The sequence below is a fragment of the Polyodon spathula genome, chromosome 39, assembly GCF_017654505.1.
Source record: "Polyodon spathula isolate WHYD16114869_AA chromosome 39, ASM1765450v1, whole genome shotgun sequence".
NCBI lineage: Eukaryota > Metazoa > Chordata > Actinopteri > Acipenseriformes > Polyodontidae > Polyodon > Polyodon spathula.
Window position 1 is genome coordinate 119,458 of NC_054572.1, and position 22,406 is coordinate 141,863.

Here is a 22,406-nt window from a genome sequence, read left to right on the forward strand (position 1 = left end):
AGCACGGGAACACTTATAACCTAAACGATACGCTGTGTATATAGATCTTACCGCTTTTAATGGAATATTAAACAGTTCCAATAAATTCTGGTATTTGACCTTGCCGCCCTGCTTTACTTACATAAGAACATAAGAACATAAGAACATAAGAAAGTTTACAAACGAGAGGAGGCCATTCGGCCCATCTTGCTCGTTTGGTTGTTAGTAGCTTATTGATCCCAAAATCTCATCAAGCAGCTTCTTGAAGGATCCCAGGGTGTCAGCTTCAACAACATTACTGGGGAGTTGATTCCAGACCCTCACAATTCTCTGTGTAAAAAAGTGTCTCCTATTTTCTGTTCTGAACGCCCCTTTTTCTAAACTCCATTTGTGACCCCTGGTCCTTGTTTCTTTTTTCAGGCTGAAAAAGTCCCTTGCGTCGACACTGTCAATACCTTTTAGAATTTTGAATGCTTGAATTAGGTCGCCACGTAGTCTTCTTTGTTCAAGACTGAACAGATTCAATTCTTTTAGCCTGTATGCATATGACATGCCTTTTAAGCCCGGAATAATTCTGGTCGCTCTTCTTTGCACTCTTTCTAGAGCAGCAATATCTTTTTTATAGCGAGGTGACCAGAACTGCACACAATATTCAAGATGAGGTCTTACAAGTGCATTGTACAGTTTTAACATTACTTCCCTTGATTTAAATTCAACACTTTTCACAATGTATCCGAGCATCTTGTTAGCCTTTTTTATAGCTTCCCCACATTGCCTAGATGAAGACATTTCTGAGTCAACAAAAACTCCTAGGTCTTTTTCATAGATTCCTTCTCCAATTTCAATATCTCCCATATGATATTTATAATGTACATTTTTATTTCCTGCGTGCAGTACCTTACACTTTTCTCTATTAAATGTCATTTGCCATGTGTCTGCCCAGTTCTGAATCTTGTCTAGATCATTTTGAATGACCTTTGCTGCTGCAACAGTGTTTGCCACTCCTCCTACTTTTGTGTCGTCTGCAAATTTAACAAGTTTGCTTACTATACCAGAATCTAAATCATTAATGTAGATTAGGAATAGCAGAGGACCTAATACTGATCCCTGTGGTACACCGCTGGTTACCACACTCCATTCTGAGGTCTTTCCTCTAATCAGTACTTTCTGTTTTCTACATGTTAACCACTCCCTAATCCATGTACATGTGTTTCCTTGAATCCCAACTGCGTTCAGTTTGAGAATTAATCTTTTGTGTGGGACTTTGTCAAAAGCTTTCTGGAAATCTAAATAAACCATGTCATATGCTTTGCAATTATCCATTATCGATGTTGCATCCTCAAAAAAATCAAGCAAGTTAGTTAGGCACGATCTCCCTTTCCTAAAACCATGTTGACTGTCTCCCAGTACCCTGTTACCATATAGGTAATTTTCCATTTTGGATCTTATTATAGTTTCCATAAGTTTGCATATAATAGAAGTCAGGCTTACTGGTCTGTAGTTACCTGGTTCAGTTTTGTTTCCCTTTTTGTGGATCGGTATTACGTTTGCAATTTTCCAGTCTGTCGGTACCACCCCTGTGTCAAGAGACTGCTGCATGATCTTGGTTAGCGGTTTGTAAATTACTTCTTTCATTTCTTTGAGTACTACTGGGAGGATCTCATCCGGCCCAGGGGATTTGTTTATTTTAAGAGCTCCTAGTCCCTTTAACACTTCTGCCTCAGTTATGCTAAAGTTATTTAAAACTGGATAGGAACTGGATGACATGTGGGGCATGTTGTCAGTATCTTCCTTTGTAAAAACTTGTGAAAAGTAATCATTTAACATATTTGCTATTTTTTTTTTCTTCCTCTATGATTTTGCCATTTGTATCTCTTAAACATTTAATCTCCTCTTTGAATGTTCTCTTGCTGTTGTAATATTGGAAAAACATTTTGGAATTGGTTTTAGCTCCCTTAGCAATGTTCATTTCTATTTCTCTCTTGGCCTTTCTAACTTCCTTTTTGACTTGCATTTGCAGTTCTGTGTACTCTTTCTGTGTACTTTCTTTTTGGTCCTTTTTTAATGCTCTGTAAAGTGCCTTTTTTTCGCTGAATATTTTTTTTAATTGATCTATTAAACCATTTTGGCAATTTAGTTTTACATTTAGATTTGTCTACTTTAGGGATATAATTGTTTTGCGCCTCTAGTACTACATTTTTGAAGAACAACCATCCTTCTTCTGTGGGTGTTTTCTCTATTTTACTCCAATCTACTTCTGTTAGTCTCTGTTTCATGCCTTCATAGTTTGCTTTTCTAAAATTGTAAACCTTAGCTTTAGTCTTTACTTTTGAGGATTTAAAAAACACTTCAAATGAGACCATGTTGTGGTCTGAGTTTGCCAGTGGTTCTCTGACCTCTGTTTTAGTTATTCTATCTTCGTTATTTGAAAAGACTAAATCAAGGCATGCCTCCCCTCTAGTGGGTGCCTTCACAAATTGTGTTAGGAAGCAGTCATTTGTCATTTCCACCATTTCTATTTCATCCTTCGCGCTACCCACTGGGTTTTCCCATTTTATTTGGGGGAAGTTGAAATCCCCCATTAGTATGGCTTCTCCTTTGCTACACACATTTCTAATGTCATTGTATAACAGATTATTGTGCTCACCGTCTGAATCTGGCGGTCTATAGCATGCTCCTATTATTATGCCTTTTGAATTTTTGTCTGTTATTCTGACCCATATTGATTCGGTTTTATTTTCTTTGTCCAGGTTTAACACCTGGGCTTCAAGACTGTTTCTTATGTATAGCGCTACCCCTCCTCCTCGTCTGTCCTGCCTGTCTTTCCTATACAGTGTATACCCACAAATATTATATTCGTCCCCATCACTCTCAGATAACCACGTTTCTGTAACACCTATCACATCATAGTTACCTGTTAGTGCAGTAGCTTCAAGTTCTAGAATTTTGTTTCTGATACTTCTAGCATTTAGATAAATACATTTAATGGTTGTCTTACCTGAGTTGTTGTTCTTGTTTTGATGCGGTCTCCCTTCTGTTTTTTTGTTGATTTCTCCCCCCTTCCTTTCTAGTTTAAATGCTTCATATAGCTTAAATACCATATAGCTAATAGATTTTCCTGGCAGTGATTTCCAAGAAAAAAAGAAAAATGGTGATGTTTCAAATCCTCTCAAACATTTTCCTTTTGCTAACGAATGCTGTTTCTCCCTTTATTCCCAACTATGCACTCTTAAAAAAGAAAGACACTACCTGACGTTCTATATAGAACTTTTGGTCTTGCTCTGGAACTTTTTTTTTTTTTTTGGGGGGGGGGGGGGTCTGTAAAACCCATTTTTATACACAGGGAGTTCTTTATAATGTAATCGGTCCAATATGAGACCAAAGAGGCTCCAGATAAAATCATTCAGACTTCGTTATTAGATACTTCATATTGAAACTCCATAAATAAAACATTCCCCCTTAAGTGTTAGATCCCTAAAAGTGTTATACAAACTTAATACTTAAGGCGTTAATTTCTCACAGCTATTAGCTCCAAATCGTTATTAACATATTTTTTTCAGAAAGAAACGTGGCCATTAAAGTTACCAAACTTGAAATAAACAACTAAGACTTTTAATTCAAGGCCTTGAATGAAGTATCAAGTTATTTCGTATTAGTTTTAGATTATTATTATTATTATTATTATTATTATTATTATTATTATTATTATTATTATTATTATTATTTTGATGTAGATAGGGTATACGTAGAGAAAATATTTGTCAACGTGACAAATAGAAAACCTGACAAAACTAGTGGCAAACAGCTCAGACACACTTATGGGTTATTACGTGAAACTTCTGAATTGGTTTATGTAACATTTTCAAGCATAGTTTCCATTGTTCACAGATATCTGCTAATGTTCATTCTACTCTTAATCACAATAAATTTATCTCGGAACAGCACCGCAATTCTACATCTGTTATAAAATATTGACAGTGTTCCCTTTCCTCGATAGGACCTACTTATCCTGATGTATTGTATCACACAGGGTAATTCATTCTGGGCACAAACATTGGATAAGCTTTCTTGGCAAGGTCGTCCTTTTCGAAAAAAATAACCATATTTGAGTATTACTCTGTAACTTATTCCACTGTTGAACTTTCTTATTTGAGTTTTCAAGAGGTGAGAGGTTCACGCTGTTGGTGGGGTATAAAAGGAACTCCTTGGATTTTCAATACGAACAGCGAGCTTCACAGATTTCTGAGACTGCTGACCGGACAACAAGATGAAGTGGGCAATCGTTTTGCTGGGCTTGGTCGCCCTGTCTGAATGCATGACCAGGTAAAGAGGTGGAGGTTATAAAGCAGATTAGCTTTTCAATAGTTGTTGCAGAGTTTTATCATCTACTCAAAGCAAAAATTATTTGAGAAACGTTTCGACTCACAAAAGTCTCTGTCGTGCTAAGTATAGAAATACTAAAAGAAACATTGAGAGGAAAAAAAACTTCAAGTCAAAAAGTTTGTCATAGATGTTTTTTTAGTATTTTGAAATAATGGCTCTTAACTGTAAACTTAATTTGTGTGTTTTGTTTTGCACTTACAACTTGAAACATAATTTCAATTTCCAGAATTCATTCTGAAAGAGATATTTACTCAACCTAGGTTACCAAACCACTGAGAAGCCGGTCTCTATGGTGAATAAGACATGTATTCTGCATTGGGTTCAGCCCATTTGAAATATGTTGAATATTACACTAATAAATTTGTTTTCCTTTAGGGTCCCCCTGATAAAAGGGAAGTCCATGAGGACTGCTCTTAAAGAAAAGGGACTGCTGGAGGATTTCCTGAAGAAACATCCTCATAATCTGGCCTCTAAGTATAACTTGTACGCTCAGCCATTCGCCGAGCCCATGTATAATGACTTGGACGTAAGTGTTTTACAAACATTTTGTTTGTCTTTGTAGCTGATTTCCTGACGCTGTATGAGCAGCACTTAGTAATATTTACTGCATGCACTTAGCACACGATGCAGTGACAGTGTGCATGCAACTCCATGCATTTAGCAAAGTCATTTTCATGATTATGTAAGTTTATTGGAAGAACACTCATTAAATAATGTAGCAAAAGTGCAGAGTGGTGTAGTTAATGTGCCTGTAGTTGAAGTGCATCCACAACATGTCACCATCAGTATGCAATATAAGACTGGTTTAGAATAACTTTGCAACTTTGTAGAGAGTCTTATGACAGATATCAAATGAATGTACCCATTTGCATTCTTCCAGATTGAGTACTATGGAGTCATCTCTATTGGAACCCCACCCCAGTCATTCAATGTCCTTTTTGACACTGGATCTGCCAACCTCTGGGTACCATCTGTATACTGTAGCAGCTATGCCTGCTGTAAGTAACCAGTCCAATTGACCTCCTCATAAGATCTACAAGGCTGAATGATTTCAAGTTAGCCGACCCGACTATAACTTGCTTTTGTAGTTGATGGAAAGGCCAATGTAATTTATACTTTAGTCAAAACACAGTGACGATGATTTATAAGTATTGATTGTTGAATAAAGGTCTCTGTAATTGTCTCTGTTACATATAATGAATGTGAATACACAAGGATTGAGGCTAGGGAAATACAATGTCATAGTACAAAATGATTTAGTTGTATGTTTTAACAAAGGTAATTGTTGCTAGCTATGATTAATATAAAGCATTCCCATCTAATTAATGTGTCACGTTTTTGTTTTAAGCTAACCACAACAAGTTCAACCCATCCCAGTCCTCCACATACCAGGCCCTCAACACTGCTCTCTCTATCACGTACGGCACCGGCAGTATGACTGGCTTCCTGGCATACGACACTGTGACTGTGAGTATAGCCTGTTACCCATAGGGAAAATCAGTACATGTTATGCATGGGTAACATCAAGATGGCAATATATACTGTATAACCATAGCCACACCGTACATTATAGATAGTTTAGTAATACACATTTGCTCTTTATTCTGGTCCGATTTTTTTCAAAAGGAATGCAGTGGATATCCTAAATGACTAAATGAGCTTGTGAAATCAATCACGCCCGCACCAGGGGAGACGGATCCTGTTGTGAAAATTGAATCTTTGCCTTTGTTTAAAGATTGGCGGCATTGTCGACCCCAACCAGATGTTTGGTCTGAGCGAGACGGAGCCCGGCTCCTTCTTGTACTACAGCCCCTTCGACGGCATCCTCGGGCTTGCCTACCCCTCCATCGCCTCCTCTAGAGCTACCCCAGTGTTTGACAACATGATGAACCAGGGGCTGGTGTCTCAGGATCTCTTCTCCATCTACCTGAGCCGGTAAGCCACTTGCATTCACATGTTACCAGCAAGTGTGTTTGCACTTCCTGTCCAAGTTTAGGAAACAACAAGGAAATGAATTGTATCATACAGTATATTCACTATTCAATTTGTATCGCATGCACATCTGCTTGCAAATAGTTAATCAATTTAAAATAATGAATCTTTTATGCCAATACTGCTTTAGTTAATATAACTCTCATTTACCATATCTATTCTGTAGCCCTTTGTTGCACATATCTCTCCATAATCTTGTACGGACAGCAGCCACGTTGACACCAGAATGTTGCATAGCTCAACACTGTTCCAGACGTGTATGTGTTCTGTTTTTAAGATATTTTTGTGTTTGCCAGAAGTGTGCACACTGCTGATGAAATGATAAGAATGCATGTCTCTCTATCCCTGTTCCAGCAATGGGGCTACCGGCAGTGTTGTAGTATTCGGAGGGATTGACGAGTCTTACTATACTGGCCAGATCAACTGGGTCCCCGTTACCACCCAGGGGTACTGGCAGATCGCTGTGGACAAGTAAGGGACTTCTTACTATTTGTCATATAGTCCTACCTCTCAGGCACTGTGTGCAGATCAAGGATCCCATTCAGCAGTAGATAGACACACTGACCACTTAGGACGGTCAATGGAGTGTATTTAGTGTGCTGAGAGATAAAGGCTAGCTGAGATGCACCGATGCAATGGAAACAGCTTTCTTCATAGAACAAGCTGACACAGTTCCCTAGGTTAATACACAAGCTCTTACATATTGAATGGGCGGGGTTCTAATCTGACATTATAAATCAAAACAATAAATCACAAGTGAAATTTGTTTTGTGGACTTGGGCATGAGAAAGGCAAGGCCAGGGAAATACATAATTTGGAACCATGCTTAATGCTTGCAGGGCTAGCGTTATCTGGATTTACAACCCTTACTCATAGGGGATGAGCCCATGTTTCATGCCAAACTGCCTGATAAGAGAACTCGCCTGTCTTGTCTTCCAGTGTCATGATCAATGGTCAGGTGGTGGCTTGCTCCCAAGGCTGCCCGGCTATTGTTGATTCTGGAACGTCGCTGATCACTGGACCTCCCTCTGAAATTCCCACTATCCAGCAATGGATTGGTGCCGTGAACAGTAACAATGAGGTGAGTCTTGCAAGTGTTCCTTCATTGCAGCTAACAATGCCATGCCCAGGCTTGTAAAGTGGTCAGTAATACAGCAATAAAGTTTGCAACCTTTTTAACAGAAGATTTTTCACCAGGGTTCTCTGACATTTCATCCCTTCCCTTCACAGTACTACATCAACTGCCAGAACATCCCCAGCATGCCCCAAGTTGTCATCACCATCAATGGCATCCCATACACCCTGCCTGCATCAGCCTACGTCAGACAGGTGTGGCATGACTGCACAGTATTAATATGTGGCTAGTTGTATGGATGTATATATTTCCAATATGATAGTTCCATAAATATGCATTTTTGGGTAATAACTATAGATATGTTTAAATTTTTCTCTATTCATGCTAAGAAAGAGAAAAGAGCTTATTAATGTTTTACTAAATCATGTCCTCAAAGGATCTGCTGCTTTCATCTGCATGCAAGCCCCCACCCCAAAATGGGTCTTACACAGTTTTTCACGAATTGAAACTCATCTCTGTTTTTACAGACCAATGGCCAGTGCACCAGTGGCTTCCAGTCCATGTCACTCCCATCAGCTCAAGGAGACCTCTGGATCCTGGGAGATGTCTTCATCCGGGAGTACTACGCCATCTTCGACAGGGGCAACAACATGGTTGGGCTTGCCCAGTCTGTGTAAACAGCTTCAAGCTGCTCATCTTGACTCTATCATTCCTATCTTCTATAAAACATCCCACCTCTCTTTCATTCCTTCTTCTCGTTTAAAGTCTAAAGTGCAGTCAAGGATATTTTCTTCTGAATTACTCCTGCATCAAAAAATAAAACTTATTAAAAAAAAAAAAGTTATTGTCCTTTCTGTTTTTTTTAGTTACATGACAGCACTCTATAATAAAAGTGTCTGAATAGCAACACAGGATTTCTCATTCTTCTTTGGTAAAATAAATCCACAAAACATTCCACATCTTATTGAAATATGGTTGCAATAACACCCCCACGTTTGGAATAACCAGAGATGCAGTATCACTACCAGTTATAACTTTTAAGGCTCAGATTTAGTCTATGGATAGACGTATCACAATTAGAATTACACTCCTACCTATTGCTGGCTAACATTTCCACGAAAAGGCAATGTCTGTATATCTGTGGGAGGGAAGTTTTTCCTTTGAGGTAGGATGACTTTATAACTATTTTAGCGTTTGCTTAGTTCTTCATGTTTGTACACAACCCAGAGGTCAAGTTACACTTAGATTACTAAAGCAAATAGAAGAGGATAAAATAGCGGGTTTCCCTGTTCAATCATTAATCCTCATCATGTTACTGGTACAACTACACAATTATTCTTATTCTTAAACATGCTGACACCTTCATTAAAGCAGATATTATAAAAGCGGCCAGTGGAAATATTATGAACCACTACATGAACTTGCTAACGAACATCTTTGATCAGAGAGCAGTGCTGCATTACTTTAATAAAGGAACCATCAATGCATCATTTAGTTCTCTTAACTAAGAAATCCTCAAAATGAAATAGAGCTCTATGGTAGACTGGGTGCCTATGAACATCTCCCTGTGCAGATCTGGGTCCTGGGTGATGTCTTTATCAAACAGTACCAGTCCATCTTCAACAGGGTCAGGGTTGGACTAGCCAAAGCGACTTAAAGGGGATTCAGACACCTTTGTGGGCTTGGAATCTCTGACAGCCTTTCATAAAACATTAGTGTCTTCAACTGAAGCCATCAAGAAAGACTTCTAAATGTCCACTATTGAACAGTTTATAGTTGTGTGTTAAAACCCTACTGCATTAATATAACATGTCTTAGAATAAGAGCGTCTTCAAATGCTGCTGTTTTACTTGAGTAATAGACTGGCTGCAAAGAATTACAAGCAGGGTTTCTGTTTTGGGGGTTTTATTAATTGCATTTTTTGGGGCTTATTTTTAGCTATTTTTGAGTTTTATGTAAGTTTTTTTCGGGGCTTTTCTTTTTGATATACTGTATGAAATTAGTGTTTTTGGTTACTTTCCAAAATGCTTGAGCATTTTTTTTTGTTTCTTTGTTTTTTCTGTCAAAATATGTATAGTAGTAACTCGACAGTACTTGCGCACTTAAGTTGTACCTTCTTTCCTTCGTTGTCTTCCACAGTGAAATCCTTATGGTCACAGGTACATTCTTCTGGGGGTTTTCTGTGCAGGCATTTTTGTACATTTCCCCCAATTTTGTTTTAAATCCTTCATATCTTAACTGTAATACAACTTTAAATCCTGCTAGCAAGCCTCCATCCTGATTGTAATCTCGTTTGAAATCTTTCAAGCAGAGTCTCCAATAGAAATGTAGGAATGTGCTGTCACTCACAAGTTGGGGTGGGTTTAATGTATTCAGAACGAATCAATGATAGATTCAAGTCAGGAAGGCGGGACATTACCCAGCAGCACTGGGAAATGTATTTGTTATTATTTTTGTAATAGGTTTTATTTTTTAATGGGAAAGGTGTAAAGTCAACGTGAATTAATTAACCATTTCCACAGTTTTTCCAGTGTTTTACAGTGTTTATTGGCGTTATTGGGTTTTACCGAAAATCAGAAGCCCTAATTACAGGACTATACTTGTATCAAAGGGTTCTGGTGACATCATGAACCACGTCTTCAAAACTGCTGCCAAGCTGTCTAGCTGTACCCGAGTTTCAAAATGGAGGAACCCAGTCTTGTTGCCTTATTAAAAGGTTTAAGCTACCTAAAAGGTGAGGTGAGCCATGATATCACGAAGGATTTATGTACTGCAAAAAAATACTCATTCTTAAATCCCTTAATAATTAGAATTTACATTTACCTATTGCCTTAAATACTTAATTCTTCATTAAAGATCTAATACTTAAATAAAGACTGTTGACCTCAACTTACGTGTAGGAAACACAGCTCAAAACCCCGAAAATATCTGCTTTCATGATTGCATTGTGTTTTTGACTTCAGAGACATTTTGTTATGGACTGCTCCTAATCAGAATTGTTTGACCTACACATGCAACCACAGCAGGACTGAATCCAGCATATGGTGACATGTGACCTTGAATGAGCATACAAATACAATCAACATGTTACAGTGCATAGCATTATCTCATTTAACTAACTTGCCCTCTACAGTATCTGCATCGGAATCCAACTGCAATCCCAATTATCTTGCGCTGCTTGATAAATTAAACTAATTGGTACCTTCAAACAAAGAATTAGTTGTTTTTACGCTGTGCAGTAATCCTCCCTGCACCCATGTTCAATATACATACTGTACCTATCGCCAGCGCTTGTTTCCCTTTCCACCAATCAAAAGTTATCTGAGATACCGACATAAGCTGTTTTATCACATTTCACTTTAGCAAATTATTTTTTATCTGCAGTATCTTAATGACATTATTAATGTATGATCATATCAAAATGATACAGACAATAGGGTGTGGAGAGATAGTCCTACGGGTATATAAGGTTCTGGCACTGTTTCTCTGAACCTGCCTTACGAAACTGTAGCAATGAAGATGAAGTGGGCTGTTGTTCTGTGTGCTTTGGTCGCTCTTTCCGAGTGCCTCCACAGGCAAGAACTTTTAAAGTCTTTCTTTTTATATAATTTGCAGACTGCCATATAGAAAGCAGTATTTAAATCATCCTGTTGGGTAAAAGTGTGCGTATGGTTAAGATTAGGTGAAGAGGACCCATAGATTCTCCTAGGATAGCCCAGATGTTCCTGGAGTTTTTGGTTCTGGACCTTGCATTTGATGTGAGGTAGCTTGGGTTAAAAGGATGGATGAGGATGGAGGGTTGAAGGTTTTTAGATGGGTGAAAGGGTTTGGGGGAAAGTCATGAAGCACAGGGCAAACAAACTTTTTTTTCTTTTATTGGTGGAATCATGACTGCTTAGATTTTGTTGTTTGAACTTCACGAAATGCCATGAAACATGTAATAAAATAATCATAAAGCCTGTTTTGCAAGTCCCTTTATTACACTGTTTTTAGTTGTTTAAGCTCAACGTTTGCAGATGTTACAGGCCCATTTGCTTTTGTTTCAGGGTTCCTCTGAGGAAGGGAAAGTCCGTTAGGAAGGCACTGGAAGAGAAGGGGCTGCTGGAAGACTTTTTACAGAGGTGCCCCTACAACCCAAGCGCCAAATTCAACCCAAGTTTTGCAGTGCAATCAGATGAGTCCCTTATGAATGACATGGACGTAAGAGTTTGTTTAAAATATGATCCAGGGTCCTGGGCAGGTATAATGTGCGCCCCATTTCTGTTCTTTAGCTTGGGCTGGTTTAATTTAGTACCCATAAAGTATATCCCTACACCCATGTCAATACTGTCAATTTTGCTTTACCACACAGATCTCCTACTATGGGATAATTTCCATTGGAACTCCTCCCCAGTCCTTCAAGGTCGTCTTTGACACTGGATCTGCCAATCTCTGGGTTCCTTCCATCTACTGCAACAGCAACGCCTGCTGTAAGTAAAGTGTCCTTCTCCATTCCACAAAAAGAGGATAGAGACATCAGAGGACCCATATTGTGTAGAGGGATCCAACTTGATGAAGATATTGGTGTTTTTTCCAGCTAACCACAATAAATTCAACCCAAACCTATCCTCCACCTACCGTTCTACCTCCCAGACCATCGCCATCCAGTACGGCACTGGCAGCATGACTGGCATCCTGGGATACGACACTGTGACTGTGAGTATACTCTCTGAACATTTATTGCTCTGACACCTGGAATACCTTCGGCACTGGAGGCTGAGTAATCCAGAAAGTATCCCTTATAAAACCAGTAATGCCTTATAGAATAACAATCAGGTTCATCCAACATAATGAGTCATGAGCTAAATGGTTGACTTCACATGCAGGCCAGCCTTCAACGATAGAATAAAAGTCACCTGGCCTGACACTTTATGGCTTGGTTTTGTCCCTATATGTCCCGAGACATGCTTGAAGGTCGGCTGATTCTGGTCTTCTGTCCCTCTCACAGATTAAGACAAAAAGGAAAGGAGAAAGAGCCTTTAGTTACAATGATCCCTGATTATGGAATAAACTACCATCTGATATTAGAGATGCAGAGTCACTTAATATTTTTAAATCTAGATTAAAAACTCACTTTTTGAGAAGAGTGTTTTATACATTTTAATTCGTTTTATTCTAACTTTTTCATGTTCATGTCTTTTAATTGTATTAACTTTACAAGGTTGCTGGCATCGTTGACACCAACCAGATCTTTGGCCTGAGCAAGACTGAGCCTGGCGATTTCCTCTACTACTCTGTATCTGATGGGATCCTGGGCCTGTCCTACCCATCTATATCAGCCACTGGTGCCACCCCTGTGTTTGACAACATGATGGCTGAAGGTCTAGTTTCCCAGGACTTGTTCTCCTTCTACTTAAGCCGGTGAATGTTTGATAACAACAAGATACATACAGTAAAACACAATATTCAATTTTATAAAGCCTAAAAGAGCTATTATTTCTGTCCTCTCAGTAATTGATTTTGTTTAGAGAGTTTTCATTTATTACCTTGCTGCTCAGAAGGTTTGCCTAAATTCTTTAATTTTCTTTAGCGATGGCCAGGAAGGCAGCCTGGTGACTTTCGGTGGCATTGACCCATCCTACTACACTGGACAAATCTACTGGGTCCCCGTCACTTCTCAGACCTACTGGGAGACCACTATGGAGAGGTAAGTCACTACTGTTGAAGCTTTGTCATCTCCTTTAACCGCATAGAGTAGAATCGCACCTACAATGTTGAGTAACTACAGCAGTGAGAAATTAAACTCAGTCCCTAATTTAGACATTGTTTTACCAAAATGGTTGAAATTGCACTGTGATGAATAATAGAAGCTTTAATATAATAAATAAAATTCACAAAAAAAATAATCAAATATGAAAAACAGCTTTGAATACTTTACTGTTGCTGCGTTTTTATTTCAATTCACTAGTAAAGGTTCTGCATCTACAGAGAATCATTTTTTTTATAATTGTTTTGTTAACAAATTGGTTTTGTGTTTCAGCGTCACTATTGATGGTAAAGTGGTTGCCTGCACCTCTGGTTGCCGGGCTATTGTGGACACTGGTACCGCTCGAGTTGTTGGCCCTACCAGTGACATCAACAACATTTTTGCTTATGTTGGTGCCACTGAGGGACAATATGGACTGGTAAGACTTGTCTTTATGAAATGTTTGTATATGTTATTTAAAACCAAAACATAGCCCCACCTGTTAAAAGCTCGGCTGCGTAGTCTGCAAGGTGAGTCATACAGTCAGGGGAGCACAGATTCGTGTCCTGGCTGTGCAAAGTCGATGGTTTTTGCTATGCATTGGCTCCTGTGATCACATGGGTTAGGGGGGTAAAACCAGCAGTTTCTCCTCATTGTGCTACAGCACACCCTACCAGCCAGGCGCCTGGTGACCTCACCTGCACAGCTGACCTTTGTCCTCCAGAGTCCGGTACCTTGCTGACATCAGTTCTCGAGTTCCTGGGTGTAATAGAGAAATGGCTTGGTGGTGGGATCGGAGGACGCCCACTGAACCTTCAGTTCTCCTGAGCTGTGTGGGGAATTGCTGCGGGGAGGGGAAAAATAATTTGACTCATTGCTTGTTCTTAAACTTAGCAAAGTATAGTGAACTGCAATAGCCTTGGAAGCATGCCAGATGTCACCTTCAGGATCAACGGATATCAGTTCTCTCTGCCTCCATCAGCTTACGTTTCCCAGGTACAGAACTATCCACAAAAACGTTTCCACAGTCAACAGAGCACACCCCAGCTCATAGCCAGAAAGTCATAGAATCAAACCTTAGACTAAACATACCAAGTCAACACATTCGGTGTTCGCCAACCGTCTGTTTACCGTCTGTCTGATTAAGACTGCCTGAGTTGTTTACTTCTGGTTTCATTGTGTGGGCTTTTCCTTTAAACTGACGATTTTGAGTAAATGGCTCTGAGAACCCAGCCCACTGTTATACGTATTCACAAGGGTGTCATTGGTGATCACAGCTGGGTACACATTATGATTATGAAACTGTGTTATTACACTGCGAGCCTGGACAGCATTTGGTTGTGAGATAATGGCTATAATATAGAGCTGGCATATTTTGAGACTCTTTGAACAGTTTTTGGGCAGCTTGCGTTTTGTTGGTTTTTGATTGATTTTTGTTTTTTCACAGGAGGGCTCGAGCTGCACTACTGGCTTTGGTCTGAACGGTAACAATCAGCTCTGGATCCTGGGGGATGTCTTCATCAGGGAGTGGTTCTCCATCTTCGACAGAGGCAACAACAGAATCGGACTGGCCAAGGCTGTGCATTTGTAGATGGTCAGCTAGTCCTTTAAGTGTTATTGTCCAAATGCAACCACGTGCAATTCGGAAATATGTTAATTAGCAATAGTATCAACACTGCTCTAAAAGAGAAGTTTAAATGACATTGTTTACAGATTTTATTTCACACTTAATAAAGAACTATTAAAACATGGGTTACCTTATTTATTGTTGCATTAATTATTTAAAAAAAAAACAAGATACCCGTGCATACCTAAAGAACTACTGTGTTGCTAACTTGATTGCTAAGCTGTACATGATGTCCAGACATCAGTGACAGAATATCACCCTCAGAAATCCTGTGATTACACTACACCAGTAATGTGGAGGGTGTATTATTAAAATGAAAAATAAATCTGAATTCATTACCTGCTGTTTTCAGAAAGGCATCCTGGTGTTCAGAGAGTACACTCACTGTCACAGTGTCATATCCCAGGATGCCAGTCATGGCTCCAGTGCCGTACTGGATGGCAACAGTCCTGGAGGTAGACCTGAAGGTGAAGGACTTGCTTGGGTTGAATGTCTTGTGGTTAGCTTGAGAAACACCAAAACCTCAAAGTTAGTTATAAATACGTCATCTTTCGCATAATTAAGACATGGATTACTTACTGCAGGGTTGGCTCTTGCAATAGACAGAGGGCACCCAGAGGTTGGAAGATCCAGTATCAAAGATGACCTTGAAGGACAGTGGTGGGGTTCCAATGGAGATGACTCCATAGGACAGCTGTGTAGTGAGAAGGGCAAATAAGGACAGGTTTCAGTGTTTACAAATGTATCATATTGTACTGAGGATGATGTTGTAAAGAGGGAGATAATTAATGGACTAGCTCTTTTAAAATACAGAAAAATAAAACATACATCCATGTCATTGGTGAGGGGCTCATCTGAGGTCTGGGCTAAAACTGGGTTGAATTTGATAGTTGGGTTGTATGAGTGGGTCTTCAAGTATTCTTCCAGCAAACCTTGTTCTTCCAGAGTTTCCCTGGCAGATTTCCCCTTATACAGAGGGATCCTGAAACAGAAGAAAAGCGTTTTGTTAATCTCTGTGGCTTTTGGACTTTCTGTGTCTCTCCCTCAGATAGAACTGTACCAGACTTTGTTCATAGAGCCAGAAGTTTCAGTATTTATTTCAAATCTTACTCTTTTTGATTCTCTATACTATATATACACACTGCAGTGCAAAAGTCTTAGAAACATTCAGGAGTTACAACATATATATTTGTATTTAATGTACTATGCCCTGTATCTCACTGTACTTTTGCACAGCAGTGTATATATCTGCCATCTACCAGTCTTCCATAAATCTGATTTATTCGCCTGCAGTGAGCTATTCTAATCGTGACATTCAAAAACCTTCTTAGCAACTAACCATGAGTTGAAGCTATCTTGCACGAGAATAAAAGAAGACTGTATGAACTACTTACTTGTGGATGCACTCGGAAAGAGCGATCAAAGCGCAAAGAACAACTGTCCACTTCATCTTGCTTCTGATGGATACAGAATCTTGTGTGTTTCTGGCAGTATTCGAAGAGCTCCTTATATACCATTTGATCACTTATCCCCCTCTACCCCCTCCTCTTTATTCTCTTTCATTGTGATAAGAATAAGAAAAGAATCTCAAAACAACACTGAGATAAGTCATGAAACAATAAGAAAGCATGGTTATGTCTTTTAATTGAATGTCAACCTTATCCCCAATTACATCAGATAAATGCAGCTATACCTATGTGACTGTGTGATGCCATTCATGGATTGGTCTTGAATACCGTCAACCTTTTGTCTGCCTTGGTTAATTAAACATATCCGCAAAATTCCTGGAACATTGGAAAAATAGCTTTCAAGGTCGCCCTGCAATGTTTTTTTTTGGTTCTTTTAAAAGTTAAAAACCTAGGTGAGAGTATAAAAAACGAATTAGATATCCTAAAACTGGGGAGAAAAAACACAACTGCGGTTCATGATTCCTCCGGGCAGGTTCACCCTCGGCAAGCAGACAAATGCAACTGCTCTGAAAAAGGCATTAACAGAAATAGAGACTTTGACTTAGGGTTTGATTTGATCAACCAACAGTACATCCAGTGAGGTTAAAACCCACAGATATGAATTCCTCGAAATCGCCAGGTAAAGAGGATGATCCAATGAAGAATCTCTCTACCGGTTTGTTGACTCAATCAAGAAACCTCTTTCTATTGTGAAACCAACCAGTGACAGGAAGAGGAGGGCTTTGGAGAGAGAGGACATAGCTTGAAGAAGCTTGTCCCACCACAAGCAAATATAAACTTGTTTAAAGAGGCTGCTGCTGACAAAAACTTTTAAAGTGAACTTGCATTCACTGCACAGGTTTCCCGTTTACAGATTTGAAAGAATGTTATAGCAAAAATATATTTGCATTAAAAAATTATTTTCACTTGTTTGTTTGTTGTTGTTTGTGACTGGGTACAGTTGAAAATAATGTGACGTCAACAACGATGTTCGGGTTTTAAGCACGTTAGTGCGCATTCATTTACACTGATTTTTTATTTACACAGTGGTTTTGTTAATCCTGTTTCACTGTAGAAGTGCAGCGCATTTACTAAAGAAATGTACACAGTCTGTCTTTCCAAGGGATTTTCCATGGTTTCCCTGGTCACAGTTCAGAGGAACCCCCTTCGCAGTGTTCTGTATCCAAATAACAGAGTTCTGTAAAACAGCACAGGATTAAAACAAGCCATTCTCCCTCATTACAATCTCCTTCCCCACTTTGAGGGCAAAATTCAGACAGGACTTTTTTCTGCCTGTCGCATTGTGTCACAAATAAATTAAGGAGTTATAAATTATTATATACTTGTAATGTATAATCATGTTAAGTAGACCTACAAGAGTTATACTTTTATCTCCCTTATCAGCAAATTCAAACAAATTACAAAGCAATTACGTCTTTGCAAACAGGACTTCAGCAGCAGTCTTACCTGGCTGGTAACTGGCAGCTCTCTAGTGATTATTGACATACAAAGATGTCTTGTGCATTCTGAACAATGCAACAATGCTCACATGTGTCTTCGTTATGAAATATATATATATATATAATATATATATATATATATATATATATATATATTATAGATATATATATATATATATTAATGGTTAAAAGATTAAAAGACATGACTGGTGTGTTCTTTGCTAGCCTGGTCTTATTTGCTTTCAGAAAATGAAATAAAATATTACTTTTTGATGTTTTATTTTTCATTACATAACTGGCTGGACTTCTTTGTGCGTCAGACATTTAGAAACGTTTAGGGATGTGTCCCATAATGCCCTAAAAACAAGGGTGTTGGAACTAGGGGTGCTGGGGGTGTGGCAGCACCCCCTGGCTTTGTATGGCTTCTGTCATATATAGGGGTTACAATATTGTTCAATGGCTTTCAGCACCCCGACTTTAAAAATTGTTCCAGTGCCACTGCCTAAAACAGTGGTGTTTAGATATAGTCCAAGAACCAACATGGAATTAAAAAAAATACAAAACGAAAATGTCACAAGGAAGTGGCTCAGAGTTTTAATGAAATGGTTGTGTTTTGAGGAACAAGAACAAACATAAAATAATACCACTCGTGTTTCTACTGAACATGTTGCTGTGTTTTCCAAAGTCATTGCTGAGTTTCCTTCCCTTAACAATATAGCCAAATAGAAAACCATATCCAGTTCCCTTGATAGCAAGCACTATGCACACAAGACACACAGTGATAAGCTTTTATTAGAACAGCTATAACTTAAATTGAGCTGCAGTGAAAGGCAGTACATCCATATCTATAAAACACTCACTAGTGGTACATTTAGAAATACAGATCGGCCAGGGTGTCCTCGGCTCACGGCGCACCAGCGACCCCTGTAGTCTGGCCGGGGGCCTGCTGGTATGCCTGTTAGCTGCCCAGGAGCTGCATTGTCCTCCCACACTGTAGCTCCTGGGAGGCTGCATGGTGAATCCACACTGCGTAAAGAAGCGGTCGGCTGACGACACGCACTTCGGAGGACAGCGTGTGTTTGTCTTCGCCACTGCCGAGTCAGCGCAGGGGTGGTAGCGGTGAGCCGAGCCTAAATAATAATTGGCCATTTCAAATTGGGAGAAAATAATAAATAATTGGCAACGACTAAATTAATAATCTTGAGAATGAATGAACAATACCTTCAACTGGTGCCAAAACTGTTTCCATCAGATTGTGGCAATCATGGTACAAATTTGGATAAGCTTTCCAGAAAATATTTATGTCACAGTGACATTTAGTGTCAAAGAAAAAGCTTGATTATATATAACACATCTTATCGGGATTGACAGGTACATAAGGAGCCACTTTGAGACTTTTCAGTAAGTTCAGAAAAGTTTGAATCTACTCAACAGAAGTTAAGAAAATGAAGTGGCTTGTATTGATTGCCCTGGTCGGGCTTTCTGAGTGCCTTTTCAAGTGAGTTTCATTTATCTTCTCATATATAATTAAATGCTTGCTTCTTTAATTTGGGAGCACAGCTTAAGAAAGCTTCCTGCAAAAATCAACAAAAAGTTTTAAACTCTTAAATTTCTGATCTGATTTCTGAAAGTCCTGATCTAAGACTTGGTAGTTTATTTAATAGACTGAAAATGAATACAATGCAATACAGTGAACTACTGTATATAACCAATTGACAAGTTTATTATATATTTGAAGACCAGATTTTTAAGACCAAGGTTTATTCAACTTTGATGAGGTTAGAAACTTTGCATACTCTATAGGGATACAGAGATAGAGAGAGAGAGAGAGAGAGAGAGAGAGAGAGAGAGAGAGAGAGAAAGAGAGAATAATGTAAAGTACCCTGACTCTTGTTTCAGGGTACAGCTGGAGAAAGGGAAGTCTGTCAGGGACGTCCTGCAGGAGAAAGGTTTGTTGGAGGATTTCCTGAAGAGGAACCACTATAACCCTTATTCCAAATACCATGACTTTGCCCAGACTGTAAACGAGCCAATGGTCAACTACATCGATGTAAGTACAGTTATTTAAATTAGTAATAAGTATAAATTACCTCTAATTATCGATGTTAAAAGATTTGACCAAGTAATTCTGCATTTCATTTTATCAGCCACAGTATTTACTGTACTTTTATCATGCTTTTTCATTGACTCTACTCAGCATTTACTATCGTTCACACTGCTTTGCCATGTTTATTAATATGCTTTACCGTACCTCACTATTCTTTACAATGCTTGCCTAGACTTTACCATGCTTTCCATATGCTTTATAACACCAAGCTGTACTTTTATGTGGTACATGTTTAGAAGGGCAGTCACATTATTTTATTATCTTTTTCTCAACACCCAGCTGTCCTACTTTGGCGTCATCTCCATTGGAACCCCACCCCAGTCCTTCAAGGTCATCTTTGATACTGGATCTGCCAACCTCTGGGTGCCCTCTGTCTATTGCAGCAGCCAACCCTGCAGTAAGTAATCCAATGCCTGAAATGAACTACATGTCTAACTATATGATAAACGGGGTAAACGCCACTGTGCCATCCACTTTGAGGAGTACTGGGTTACACCCAAAGCATCCAGAGAAAGCAATGCTTCTGCAATACTTTCCTCATCTGCTTAATTAGTACAGCTTGTAGATTTCCATCTAGCAGTAGAAACCCTGCCCGTATTGATCCAACTGCTGCTGTTTGATCGCTAAGGTTTAATTAACCAATTACAACAGGGGTGGTCAGAAGGAGTTTAAAGAACTCTTTATCAAAATGCTCAGCAGATCACGACACCTTTGATGTGCCGTTCTTTGGAATACCTCACTAAAAATTACCTTTTTACTTGTCACAGCAACTCACAAAGTGAATGATATGACTACTACTACTACTAATAATAATAATAATAATAATAATAATAATAATATTATACAATATTATACAAAGATCACCACTTGTACGTCAACTAAATTACAGTAGTATTAAAGAACCTGATAACATAAACTACACTTGTTTTCTTAGCAAACCACAAGAAATATAACCCATCTACTTCCTCTACCTACCGTGCTACCAACAAGTACATCTCCATCCAGTATGGCACTGGCAGCATGACTGGCTTCCTGGCTTACGACACAGTGAACGTGAGTGAATGCAACCTTCACATCCGTTGGCACGGTGTGTTCTCGTTGCATGTTTAAAGAGCTACTGTACGTCATGGTAACTGAGTGCAACATGCTGTCATTTTTTTTTGCTATAAGGTATTCCTTTCTTCCCTTCGTCAGATACTGTAATTTTTTTTTTTTTTTTTTTTTTATTTTGAAAAGTTTGTATTCTTGTTTCATAGCCTCATAAAAGTTGTTTTTTTGAAATCTGAACTAAGATAATTCATTGGAAAAGTTGAAGTGTTGTAAAACCAGTGAAAGGAGGAGGTGTGGTAACGCTATGGTAAAAAAGGTCAGTAAATGTAAACTATTATTATAGGAGGCTGTGTGGTCCAGTGGTTAAAGAAACAAGCTTGTAACCGGGAGGTACCTAATTCAAATCCCAGCTCAGCCAGTGACTCATTGTGTGGCCCTGAGTAAGTCACTTAACCTCCTTGTGCTCTGTCTTTCAGGTGAGACGTTGTTGTAAGTGACCCTGCAGCTGATGCATAGTTCACACACCCTGGTCTCATATCTTGTATAGTGCTTTGTGATGGTGGTCCATTATAAAAGGCGCTAAATAAAGATTATTATTAAGGCCTAATAAATATTAGCAAAAATAATTTGCATTTTCAGGTTCGATGTCTTCTAAATCCTCCACTGAGTAATCATTTCATGTTTATTCTCAAAGGTGGCTGGCATCAGTGACCCAAACCAGATTTTCGCTCTGAGCACAACTGAGCCCAGCAGCTTCCTCTACTACGCCCAATTCGATGGCATCCTGGGCCTGGCATTCCCCTCCATAGCCTCCGGGGAAGCCACCCCCGTGTTCGACAACATGATGAACCAGGGGCTGTTGTCTCAGAACCTGTTCTCCTTCTACTTAAGCCCGTGAGTCTTCCAGCCTGACTCTCAAGCACACCTTTAGACATTGTAGGGGTCAAGAAATTGATAGTGTTTAGATATTGTTCAGAAAACAGAGTTCACAACATTCAGCTTCACACACACTGTTAGGTAAGATATATAAGACAGGCTCTTGAAAAAGTTGCCTGAATCCTCTACTGATGACAGACCGTCTCCATACCTGAGCTTTCTCTCAGAACATTAGATAACTGATTATTATATGATTTCTGTTTTGCTAGGTCCTACATCATTGTGTCTAACGATAATGTTTGAGCTATCGGTATATGTGTGCAACTTTTAAATATTGGAATCAGTAAATGGAAACTTATCAACATAGCCATTGGTATAGTGCTCACTCATTTGCAGACATCAAATTAGTTTCCTTACAACATCTAAATCTAAAATGTTCTTGTTTAGGTTTTGGACCTAAATACAAGCACTAAATAGAAGTCTATTAACATCATCTATGTACACTATAGATAACACGTCCTTGATTGGAAAGATGAATGCATTTAACAAAGTTATTGCTTGTAGGATTTTGGGTGTGTAATAATTAAAGTAACAAACACAAAGCTAGAGTTGATCAGTCCATATTGATCATGACCTAATGAAAACATTTACTCTGGATCACACAAATCCTGAATAACCCAGCTT

General features: G+C 38.9%; 3 protein-coding genes across 3 annotated transcripts in view; all 3 read left to right on the top strand.

Annotated features, from left to right (window-relative positions):
- Positions 1-4,699: 4,699 nt before the first annotated feature.
- On the top strand, positions 4,700-8,215 carry LOC121304651 (pepsin A-like). The gene is made up of 8 exons (XM_041235917.1): positions 4,700-4,888; positions 5,243-5,360; positions 5,711-5,829; positions 6,098-6,297; positions 6,709-6,825; positions 7,294-7,435; positions 7,585-7,683; positions 7,957-8,215. The coding sequence occupies exons 1-8, from the start codon at positions 4,700-4,702 to the stop codon at positions 8,104-8,106; spliced, it is 1,134 nt and encodes a 377-aa protein (XP_041091851.1). The 3' UTR covers positions 8,107-8,215.
- Positions 8,216-10,882: 2,667 nt separating this feature from the next.
- Positions 10,883-14,781, top strand: LOC121304648 (pepsin A-like). Its single transcript, XM_041235914.1, has 10 exons — positions 10,883-11,004; positions 11,476-11,629; positions 11,781-11,898; positions 12,006-12,124; positions 12,630-12,829; positions 12,999-13,115; positions 13,449-13,569; positions 13,690-13,717; positions 14,059-14,150; positions 14,602-14,781. The coding sequence occupies exons 1-10, from the start codon at positions 10,943-10,945 to the stop codon at positions 14,743-14,745; spliced, it is 1,155 nt and encodes a 384-aa protein (XP_041091848.1). The 5' UTR covers positions 10,883-10,942; the 3' UTR covers positions 14,746-14,781.
- A 4,852-nt stretch (positions 14,782-19,633) lies between these two features.
- LOC121304775 (pepsin A-like) overlaps positions 19,634-22,406 on the top strand; it is a 14,138-nt gene continuing 11,365 nt past the window's right edge. The window contains exons 1-4 of the mRNA XM_041236167.1: positions 19,634-19,739; positions 20,076-20,193; positions 20,731-20,849; positions 21,541-21,740. Of these exons, the coding sequence (XP_041092101.1) occupies positions 19,722-19,739; positions 20,076-20,193; positions 20,731-20,849; positions 21,541-21,740 (455 nt within the window). The 5' untranslated portion in view covers positions 19,634-19,721. The remainder of the gene's footprint in view (positions 19,740-20,075; positions 20,194-20,730; positions 20,850-21,540; positions 21,741-22,406) is intronic.

What these genes read in the sequence shown, in the direction of transcription:
- LOC121304651 (XM_041235917.1), top strand. Translation starts at nt 4,700, where the DNA reads ATGTTGAATATTACACTAATAAATTTGTTTTCCTTTAGGGTCCCCCTG. An exon ending in TTCTCCATCTACCTGAGCCG is followed by an intron (nt 6,298 to 6,708) that starts GTAAGCCACTTG and finishes TCCCTGTTCCAG; the next exon opens with CAATGGGGCTACCGGCAGTG. An exon ending in CCGTGAACAGTAACAATGAG is followed by an intron (nt 7,436 to 7,584) that starts GTGAGTCTTGCA and finishes TTCCCTTCACAG; the next exon opens with TACTACATCAACTGCCAGAA.
- LOC121304648 (XM_041235914.1), top strand. Translation starts at nt 10,943, where the DNA reads ATGAAGATGAAGTGGGCTGTTGTTCTGTGTGCTTTGGTCGCTCTTTCC. An exon ending in CTTTCCGAGTGCCTCCACAG is followed by an intron (nt 11,005 to 11,475) that starts GCAAGAACTTTT and finishes CTTTTGTTTCAG; the next exon opens with GGTTCCTCTGAGGAAGGGAA. An exon ending in TGGGAGACCACTATGGAGAG is followed by an intron (nt 13,116 to 13,448) that starts GTAAGTCACTAC and finishes TTTGTGTTTCAG; the next exon opens with CGTCACTATTGATGGTAAAG.